Source organism: Fulmarus glacialis, unplaced genomic scaffold, assembly GCF_000690835.1.
Source record: "Fulmarus glacialis isolate BGI_N327 unplaced genomic scaffold, ASM69083v1 scaffold23976, whole genome shotgun sequence".
Lineage (NCBI taxonomy): Eukaryota > Metazoa > Chordata > Aves > Procellariiformes > Procellariidae > Fulmarus > Fulmarus glacialis.
Genome location: NW_009217852.1, coordinates 1,683 through 12,292, shown reverse-complemented (window position 1 = coordinate 12,292; position 10,610 = coordinate 1,683). Strand labels below are relative to the sequence as shown.

Sequence of the window (10,610 nt, the reverse complement as noted above, 5' to 3'; positions counted from 1 at the left end):
GCTCGGGTTTCGCCCCTGCCAGCGTCTGCCCCCCAGCCTTCCTCTCCCTCAACGAGCAATTAAACGGGGCGGCAGCCTCTGTCTTCTGGCAGGGATCGATACTACTCGGCCTTAGCACCAGCGGGAGTTTTGACCCGAAGGGACTCGGACGTGCTGAGCTGAGGCCAGCCCTAGTTGTGGTCCTCATGGAAGTGGTACCCGTTTGGACCCCACAGCAGTTGCTTAGAGCCTCTCCATTGGGGTTCAGGTGCCCTGGGAGCAAGTGCAAGAGTTAAAGCTGCTAGACAAGAGTTTCCTGGTGAGCAGCCCGCTGCTCTCAGGCCCTTAGGATGGATGCTCAGCTGGTGATGGTCCCTTTTGCCAGGCCTCTTGTGGCAGGGGGGCTGGTGGCACGGCAAAGGAGGAGCAAAGGGAGCGGCAAGTCTTCCCCATGCTCTCCATCTGCAGGTTTGGCCGTAACCCCTTTCTCTCTGCGTCACCTGGGTTGCTGCTACTTTGCAGTCCTGCTTTGCAGAGCTGGGGTGGTTGGGTTGGGATGAGATGCACTTTTACTTTGGGAGGTTCTGACCCATTTCAGTACTTAAACAAAGTCACCCCTTCCTCAACTCATTTCAGCAGAGCAGCTCCACACGCCATGAGCCTCCTCAGCACCACAGCGTGGGTAGCTTTGTATCCCTTCCCTGAAGCTGAAGGCTTCCAGGCGCTGAAGTCTCTGGCTTTACTCAGTGTTGTCATCCCGTGGGGTTTCACACCTCCTCACTTTGACTTCAATTTTTTTTTTTTTCTTTAATGTTGCTTTTAGAAGCTTGCTGCAAGGATGCTTTTAAAAAAATCATTGGATTGGAAAAAAAGATTCTCGTTCAGCCCCTGTGCTGGGCAGAGGTGGGGAAGGGGTTGGCACAGATGCACTATGTGACCACAGAATTATCCTTCAAAGCGAGCAGATGGATCGGTCTCAATAAACCCCTCGGAGGAATTAACAGAGGTCTTTGGGGTTTCAGTTTGTTTCGTATTTTCTCCAGGGGCTGTGCAGGAAGGAGAGAGGGGGCTGCTCTGGGCTGAGGAACCAGACAGCTGAAAGCAGGTCCGTCTACCGACAGCACGCATTTCTTGTTCTCTTTCAACAAAAAACATCTTATCTTAGCAATAGTCATCTCATAGCAAAAATGTCAGGCACGGGCTTGTGCTGTGCCCCCAGCCCGGCATGTGTTGCTCCCATGTGAGGTCTCTGGGATGCTGATGTGGGGCAGCAGCACTCGTGCAGGAGGAGGAGGAGGAGGAGAGAGCATCTGTGTGACCATGCAGGTTATTAAAGTGCCCTGGGACCGGCCATGGGGCATTCACGTGGCGGCGGCACCGCCCCAGAGATGGGGCCTGCGCTGGGTCAGTCGGAGGGAGCTGCGGTTCAGGCCCGTGGGGGAAATGTGGCTTTCCTGGCACCGCAGTGATGCATGGCTGATGAGGGACGGCATGGCAGCTGGAGTGCTGGGAGCATGCAGCATGAGGGCTGGCATTGCTGCGGCTGTGGGGAGGCCAAGCATGTCTTTCCTCCTCTCTCCGTCCCTGGCTTCCAGCACATCACCCTGCCTGTCTCTGCCATTTTCCTGTTTTCATTGTCCCACCCATGGGTAGAAGCATCAAAGCACCAAGAAAGCCCAGCTTTCACATCTCGGCGGACGATGCGAGCTGTTAGCTGGGCATTTATCTGAGGGGAGCCTCTGACCTTTCCTGAGCTCCTCTGCGGTAATGGATCGTGCGCAAATAATTCACGGCTCCCAAAAACACTCTGGCTTCAACCTTGCAGTGATGTGATAAGCACAGCGGGTGATGCAGCATGGGGAGCAAACTCATCATGGGACTGTTTGGTCCCCGCGTTCCTCGGGGAATAGCTGTGCACAGAGAGATACCAAAAGCAAGTGACTGTCACAGCATCTTGCATTCCTGATGGCTCCAGGGTCAACCTACTTTCTGAGTTGCCCGCAAGCTCCTTTTGTTCTCTGCTTCATAGGCATCCAGCTCAACTCTATTAGAAAACCCGTGTTTCTGATGAGCACAGTTCTCTAAGTCAGAGGGATGATTCACAGTAAAGTTTGAGCTCTACCTGCAAACATATTGTCTCAGGCTCTGAAGCGCAAGCTTCAAGGAATGGGCAAGAGCTCAACACCCCCTTGTTAAGATAGCAGAAAGAACAAGCTGTTACGTACAGTGCTAAAAATAATTGCAAAGCTTTGAGTCTTCCTCCCAGTTGCAGCAGAAGGATGCTCTAAGCGCTGATGGCCAAATCCATCTCTGGCACGACTCCGACTTGATGATGCATTAAAGCTTTTGTGACTTTTTGAAGCTCAGTTCAGATAAATGCAGAGCAGCGTGGCTGCTGATGTGATTTCTAACTTGGATGATAGTGGCTTGGGGCAAACCCAAAAGCTGGTGTTCCCAAAAGGGACGGCACTTTTTTCGATAGAATTTTAACAGGGAAACTTAAGAAGGGGAGAAGTGCGAAAAATAGCTGAGATTGGCCCAGCAGCTGACAAAGCATCTCTCTGTAAGTCGTGTCTTGAAAGCAGGATTCATCTGGGAAATAACGACATGGTATAAAGAACAGCCACCGGTCTGTTTACAGGGAGCCGTGCTTAGGCCAGGAAGGATATGGGCTCCGTCTGGGGCATCCCATAAGTATCCCTGCTGATGGCCTGGCTTCCTGAGCACGGGGTGCTGGAGGGAGCCCAGACACCTCCACGCTCACCGCAGAGTCCGGTGAGCATCTTCACTCAGCCGCCTCTCCCCAGTCTCCCTTGACTGCAGTGTTTTCCCCTGACAGGCGTTGGTGGAGATATCTGCCTGGATGAGGCCGCCGGCCACCTGGGGTGATGGTGATCTGTTACGATGCAGTTTCTTCCACCAACATACAAGTTTTTATTCATTCTTTTGTTTTTACAACAGCAGCCAAAGGAGGCACTTTGTCACTGCCTGTGACCAAAGAGCACAAAGGGAAAGGGGCTGAAGAGTTTGAGCTATGTTAAAATGCTTGTTGTATTGATCTTGGCTCAGGATTTGTTTCCCTTCTTGCATTAACTCCGCATCAATTGCTGTCATGATCTTAGAGCGCACGGTTTTGTTGGCCTTCTCCCTTAGCCGGCAGCACCCCTGTGCCCGCACCCCGCTCCCCTCCCAGCCTTGCCGAACTGCTGACGGGCCAGGTCGTACAAGGTGCACTGGGGTAAGCAGAGCTTTGCTTTTGCCTCCTCTGTCATCAGAGGTTTGTTGCTGTATGTTAATTGCTATAGTTAGCATAGAGGTTAGTGCTAAATGGCACTAACTTGTTATTGCTTGAGGGTCAGGTCATTATTTTAGTGCAATATCTTAATAAACTAGATCCAAGGGTGAGGAGTCCTGGCAGGAGTTAAAGAAGGGGCTTGGGTTTGCCCTGAAGATGCTCCATTTCCCCATGTCGGGGACCCCCACAGGCTGTGTCGTTGCTGCATCAAAGGAGCCTGGTGTACAAGAGTGACCAGGGTCTGCGTACACCAGGGTCCGCTCCTGCTCGTCGGGGTAGCCGGTTGGGGTGATGGTGCTTGTGGAAAGCCCTTTGCCCCGTTGGGTTCTCCAGCACAACCACAGACCTGCGGAGATGACACAGAGTGAAACTCTTCCCATCTTTGCAAGGGACAACGTGAGGTTGGTGGCTGCTGCTCCAGGTGTGTGACATGAAAGTCAGCTTCATCCTTGCTCCCTCTTAACGCCAGCTTTCATGGTGAAATCATTTAATGACACTTTTGGAGAAAAGTACCTTCCTCGGGGTCGTGGCGGGGGCTTTGGCTGCCTTCACCTGTGTGAACCTGCGGCCAAAGCCCTCGGAGCCGAGGAGCAGCACCAGGGTGAGCGTGGGGACGGCGATAGTGCTGATTGCAGTGCCCCGGCTCTCCGAGCGTGAGGTGCCATTGTGTCCAGCTGCTGATGCTGTACTGGGCTCCTTGGCTTTATTTGGTTTTGAAAGTTTATTGTAATTTCTATTTATTTCATTATTTATGAGCTTGGATGCTCTAAAAGGGAAGAGGAATGGCGACTGTCCAGGTTTCCTTTCCCCTGTGCTGTTGGATGCTTTCAGTGCTTGTGATTCGCTTTTTAGTCCACCCAGAGACAATTTTCTGTAAAACATTGACATCTAGTGGCTTTTCTGCCAAAGGAAGCGATAGGGAACAAAATATTTGCTGCGGGGTGGCCAGTCGTGATGCCACTCGGGGAAGCAAATGAATGTCCCTTCTCCTCCTTACGCAGCACCGAGGACATGGTGATCGCGCCCGGGGGCTCAGGGCTCCCCGGCACACACTCCTCCTGCAGGAGTGGCCTTCCCTGGCAGAACAAATTGCTTATTGAGCTACTTTAATTCCATTTACTTAAGCAGATGGCTGGTATCCTGACAGTGTACCTCCAGCATCATCGCTGAGGTCATGGTCATATTAAAGGAGGTGCGAAGAGCTCGGTGTGTGTGGCTTCACGCTGCCAACAGTGGACAACATGGTGCTTGACGGTGGATATTAATGTGTGACCCAGAGTGATCTTTTAATGCTATATGTGACGTTGAGCTTGCAGCTTTTCCAGCTGGCGGCCTGACGGGGTTCCCTGCGGCAGCGTGTTCCCCGCGTGTGCCACCATCCTGTTGCTCCAAACCAAAGCCAGCTCCTCCCTTGGAAATGTTTTCTCTTACAAAATGCTGTAATGCATCCTTTAATTTCCTGCTACTCACGTATCTCTCCTCTCTCATCGTTGCAGTCCTGTACCAGGTGAAGGCAGGAGGATAAAACGGGATTTGCATGGGCTTTTCTGAGATCCTCATTTCAGTGCAAGTGGGTTGGGGCTTCTGGGCACATCCCATTTATCTGGCCTGCGAAAGGAAATGTCTTGTAGGAAATGTCTTCCTCATAGGTGTGACGCTGCTCTGGGGCTCATGCAGCTGAGACCCACGGCTGCTCATCGGGAAACGTAGCGCGAGCAGCTTTTTGCAGACTACTTAAACTTGTCAGTGCAGCTCTGTTGTACAAGGAAAATAAAGAAGCCAGAGCTAGCTGTGCCCTGCTTGGGTTGGGGCTTACATCCTAGGAGATATTTTGATTATTCTCCCAAAGTCTGGGGAGAGCATCAGCTGAGGCACCCAGCAGCAGCACCTTGCCACATGGGCAGCCCAGCACAGAGGGGAATCTTGGGTTCCTTTCCACTCTGTAGAGGCAAAAATCCATTAAGCAGAGACAGATGTGTGCAGGTAAATACAACCCTTCCCGCTCCCTCCGGGAAGTTTGTTCAGCCGTCCTTCACCCCGCAGAGGTGAGCACGCAGAGGAGCACTCTGCAGCAGGGCTCCTGAAAGCCTCTTAAGTGCATCTCCAAGTTTCTATTGATTTTGAACGTTAATGCGCTGTGTGCTGGAGACACATGGGACTAAACGCTCTGCCTTCCTCTCCCCTTGACAGGAATTTCTACTATATCACCATCCTGCGTGACCCCGTCTCCCGATACCTGAGCGAATGGCGCCACGTCCAGCGAGGAGCGACATGGAAGGCGTCCCTGCATGTCTGCGACGGCCGGTCCCCAACCACCGAGGAGCTGCCCAGCTGCTACACGGGGGACGACTGGTCGGGCTGTTCCCTGCAGGAGTTCATGGATTGCCCCTACAACCTCGCCAACAACCGCCAGGTCCGCATGCTGTCCGACCTCAGCCTGGTGGGATGCTACAACCTGTCGGTCATGCCGGAGGAGCAGAGAAATAAGGTTCTGCTAGACAGTGCCAAGGAGAACCTGAAGCGGATGGCCTTCTTCGGCTTGACCGAATTTCAGCGGAAGACTCAGTATCTCTTTGAGAAGACTTTCAACATGAACTTCATCTCGCCGTTCACGCAGTACAATAGCACAAGGGCCTCCAGCGTGGAGATAGACGAGCAGACTCAGCAGCGCATCGAGGCCCTCAATTTTTTAGACATGGAATTGTACGATTATGCAAAAGACCTGTTTTTGCAGCGGTACCAGTACATGCGGCAGAAGGAGCACCAGGAAGCGCGGCGGAAACGCCAGGAGCAGCGCAAGATCCTGAGGGCGAAGCAAGCGCACCGGAGAGAGCAGGGCGAGAACAGCTCCAGCACTGACTACATAGGGAACGTGGAGCGGTGGCGGCGGTAGTCGGGGGGGACCCGCCGGACACCGAATGCGAAAGCAAAACCCAACCCAACCCACAAATCGGAGATGACGGAGCAGTCCAAACAAATTACGCTTCTCAAGGGTTCGAAGCAAAAAGAGGTTAAAATGTTGCCTTTGCAGTTGCCTTTGCAGTAAATGTTGTACTGTACGTGGAACACTTAATCTTAGCGTGTAATTAAATTGTCCTTTTTAGGTTTGTTGGATTATTTATGAAATACAGGAGCCAAGTAGGCTCATCGGAAATGGTTGCTTGGACGTTTATTTAAAAGAAAAGAAAAAAAAAAAATCCGTAAATTAGTTATGAGTACAAAATGGGATGCTGGAAAATGTTTAAGATGCTCGGCTGAAATCTATCTGGGAAGCAAACTCATTTCCTAATAATGAGCATTTAGCATACTCTCACAATACAGTATATGAGCAAAACCTTTTCCCTTTGATTTTATCTTAATTTTATTTTAATAATGTGTTTTCAAGGGCACCAACCCGCTTATGATATTTACCAAGTTAATGAATGGACGATGAAGGGAACAATAAAGGTCTAGAAAAAATATTGACTAGTTTTATGTATAATATTGGCTTTTAAAAGGAATAGAAGTAATTTCTCTAGCTATATAAATATTTAAAATTTTAAACTTTTTCTACCTACTGCTGTTTAGAGTTTTAAGCTTGGTCTATCTCATATTAAAAAAAAAGAAAAAAAAAAAGACATACATACTTTTCTGAACTCAATGCCAATGTTAAAGACACTGTTTCCAGAATTTTTCAGGGCAGTATGATTTTAAACATTCTGGAAAAGTTACAGCACACCTTCATGTTTCATAAAGCCTTTTCCAAATTATAATCTTGTGACAGTGTCTAATTTTAAGTCTTTCTTACCCATTAGAATACATAATGCTGAATTTATCATTCCTTAATAATTGGTGGTATAAACTAGATGAAATTATGTTGCGGATATTTGTGTAGTGTCTTTAAAAAGTCATAAAACTCTCTAATCCCAGCAATATTATAAAGAGGATTGCTCAATGGAAGAAGTAAATTTACACTTGAATTAGGATTTACTTCCAGTAAATCTTTGCTACACCAGATAAGAACAGGGCTTTTTTTATTCCCTACGCTCTTGAGCCCTTCTTAGCGATGACAGATGAGCAATGACTAAAAATGATGGAAACCAATTTTACCATAGCCATAGTTATACAGGATGAGACGGTTGCATGGCGCACGGGGACGCAGCAGCCCGCTCCCGAGCAGGCTTTGCTGGGGCGCAGGGTGCGGAGCTGGAGCTGGACCGGGCTCACCCGCAGCCCTGTGGCCTCACCGAGACCGACAAGGGAGAGGAGATGGGGCAGGAGGTGCGAGGGGCTCCTATAAATCTCTATGCAAAAAAAAAAACAACACACCTCTGCAAGGCTTGGGCTATACATTCAGCAAGTTCAGAAATTTTGTACGTAGCCTGCAGCGCTCCCGAGCTTGGCGCTAAATGGCGGTCTCGGTGCGGGTGTGCGGTGATGGAGGCACCCGAAAAGGGCCCTCTTTGTCCTGATGTACACGATGCTTACAAGGCTCGCTTGCACTACTGCCTTTCGCCTGTGATATCCTATACACCGAGAGGGCAGGGGGTGTAAAATGAGGCAGAAGGCTTTAAAAACATCTTACGGCTCCACGCCTAAGTTATGTGAAAGTTGTTTTACATCTGACGTTGTATTGCAACCCGGGGGGCAGCAATCCTGCCGGGGGCAAGCGGAGAGCAAAGCAGCAGCAAACCAATACCCTGCGTTAGCAGCTTGGATAAGAGAATAGCTTCATGTACAGCAATTTTTTTTTTTAAATGAGAACTGCAGTTGCCAATATGATGTCTCGGTTGTATTTTGGTTTTTATGGAGGAAAATAATTCGCTCTTAAAACTGAAAGGCACTGCTGTAAACAGGACTTAACCGTGGGTGAGCTGGAGGGCCTGTTGCAGAAGGTGCATTTTGTTTTTATGCTGTGGTGTGCATGGTTTACAGAGACTAGTTGCATTTTCTTTGTGTATACTGTTTATTGTATATAGGGGATGTACGAATATAAGGATACCGTTTTGTCATAATCACATCAAATTCTACTGATTTCCACTGTAGACGCTGTCTTATTGTGTAGATTTACAGGCCGATCCACTGACTTTGATTGTGTAATTTAACAATAGAACTGATAAATAAAATTTAACTACAGTCTTCTGATTTTCATGTGCTTATTTCTTTATCTGACGATGTGTTGGGAATTGCGCAGTTCAGAATGAACGGTAATTTCGACACGAATGAAATAGCCATTGACAGGCAAGTATACGAGTTTAAAATCATGGCTTTTCTGAAGTGTATTTAAACTACAGCTTTCAAGGGCAAAGCCACTTTGGACTTTCTCTGGTTCAGAAGTTACTGCAGAGGATTTGGCTGCTTTTCTGAGCAGTCCTCAGAAAAACAAGCTGTGGTTTCTGGTGATTTTAAATATGATTGTCAATGGTCTGCAGCATTTTTAAGGGATTGTTCCTATGTGTGTGCATATGCATATGATGGGGTTTTTTTCCCTTTGTATGATACCCACTGTTTTTGCTCCAGCTGGCTCTGGAGGACGCTGCCTAGCCGCTGACTCCCAGTGCGTCCTGCTGTATCCCTCCCGGGGACATCTTAAAACACAAAAAAGCTAAACCAGAATTAGATGCAAAAGCAGGTGAGAATGAATTGAGCATAATGCCCCAGATCAACTAGAAAAGATGCTTTTTTATAATTTGGATGGAGGCGTTTTTGTCTTGGTGGCTATAGAAGATCAGCAGGCTTGCAGGACTTGCAGCGGGGCGGTAGACCCAAAGGTGTCTGTGGGAGACCTTGCCTTGACCTAGTCGAATTCCTGGTGAGGACAGAAGTGCCCTTCCCCTTGCGAGTACCTGCAGAGGCATCTTATGTCTGCGAGGCTTTTTGAGTCACGGGGAGCGGGGAATGGAGGGATCTGCCAGCGAATGTGCATTTGACTGACGTGGCTTTATATACAGGTCTATTAGCGCACTGAGAAAGCTGCCGGTGGAGCTGCTAATGGGATAGAGGTCATGCAAGATGCTTCCCTGCAACTAAAAAAACACCCAGCAGTGAAGCCTGGCATAAAAGCAATTGGGGTTGCCTTTTGAGACGAGTACTTTGACAGTTGACAAAACTCTTTTACTGCAGGAGAGGAAGGATGGAGGAGGGGGGGAGGTGTTTGGACAGACAAACTTCACTTCAGAAGCAGAGGAGCTGCAGCAGTGAATCAAGTAGCACTGAAACTCTCTGGTAAGTTTTGAAAAACCTGGACACAAGTTAAGAAAACCCTTCTGAGCACCGAGATGTCTCTTAAGTTTCCGCCGGATAGGGATGTCAGCAATGCTGGTGCTGCCAGCATCAGCTCAGGGCAGTTGGCGTGGAGCCGAGGGCTGCTTTGGAGATGCAGATGTGTAGCATGAATATGTAATGTTAAAGGGAACGGGTTGGTTCATTTCGCCCTCCAAGGGATTGGAAAGTCTATAGCTGTGAAACCTGCGTGGCCTTGCAAAGTGCCATATTTGGGGCTAATATTTTGGGACTAAAACTTACCTAAAGGGTAGCTGGTACATAAGGGTTGTTGGATGTGAACTGCTCAGCTTTTTGTCAATGAACTTTGCAACCTTTTTATATAATATATGATATATTTTAGTATGCTGTAATACATGTTTGCTTCCAATCATTTTTGAGTAAAAATTAACAAATGGGCTTGCTTTTTCATGTAATTTTTAAATTCGCACGTTATCCAAAATGAGCAGAGACGTGAATAAGACCTGACAGATACCAGTGCAACTGATGTTTCAGCTCATGAAATCACTGAGGAAAGAAGCAGAAAAACTGATACATCTCCTCTTAAATTTCAGCCAGAAATATCAGATAATTGAGGGAACCTGTCAAACTAATGCAAGCCTTCAGCTGCAGACCCGGGCTGCCAGGCTGGCCCACGCGCTCCCGGGGAGGCACAGAGAGCAGCTCCAGGTGGAGAGCTCGTCTTTACCGAGACGTCTTCTGCGGGAGAAATGTTTTCCAAGCAGGTGATAGATTTAAATCTTTCACTTACTAAAAATATCCCTGTCTCTAAAGCGTTTGGGTGGAGCTGGGGAAGGTTTGGGAATTGCTGGACCCTGCCGGGGTGGCAGCACGTGGGAGGAGGGTCCTTCCCACCGCGTGCGGGAACTGGGGAGCTGGGACGGGGGATTTGGGATCTCCTGCCTCCAAGGCGGATGGAGCAATGACAAACCAAGTCGTGGTCCGAAGAAAGGTGGGATCTGGGCTCTGGAGGCAGCCGGCACCATCTGTCCTTCCCACCCGGCTGGCCGTCCTGCGCGGCGGGGAGGAACAGCCTGCGCAAAACCTTCCTGAGCAAATAGCACAACATCTGAAC

General features: G+C 49.0%; 1 protein-coding gene across 1 annotated transcript; it reads left to right on the top strand.

Moving 5' to 3' along the window:
* The first annotated feature begins 5,410 nt into the window (after window positions 1-5,410).
* On the top strand, window positions 5,411-7,173 carry LOC104078279 (heparan-sulfate 6-O-sulfotransferase 2). The gene has a single exon (XM_009579844.1). It carries the CDS (start codon window positions 5,427-5,429, stop codon window positions 6,165-6,167), a length of 741 nt encoding a protein of 246 aa, XP_009578139.1. The 5' UTR covers window positions 5,411-5,426; the 3' UTR covers window positions 6,168-7,173.
* The last annotated feature ends 3,437 nt before the right edge of the window (window positions 7,174-10,610 follow it).

What these genes read in the sequence shown, in the direction of transcription:
- LOC104078279 (XM_009579844.1), top strand. Translation starts at nt 5,427, where the DNA reads ATGGGACTAAACGCTCTGCCTTCCTCTCCCCTTGACAGGAATTTCTAC.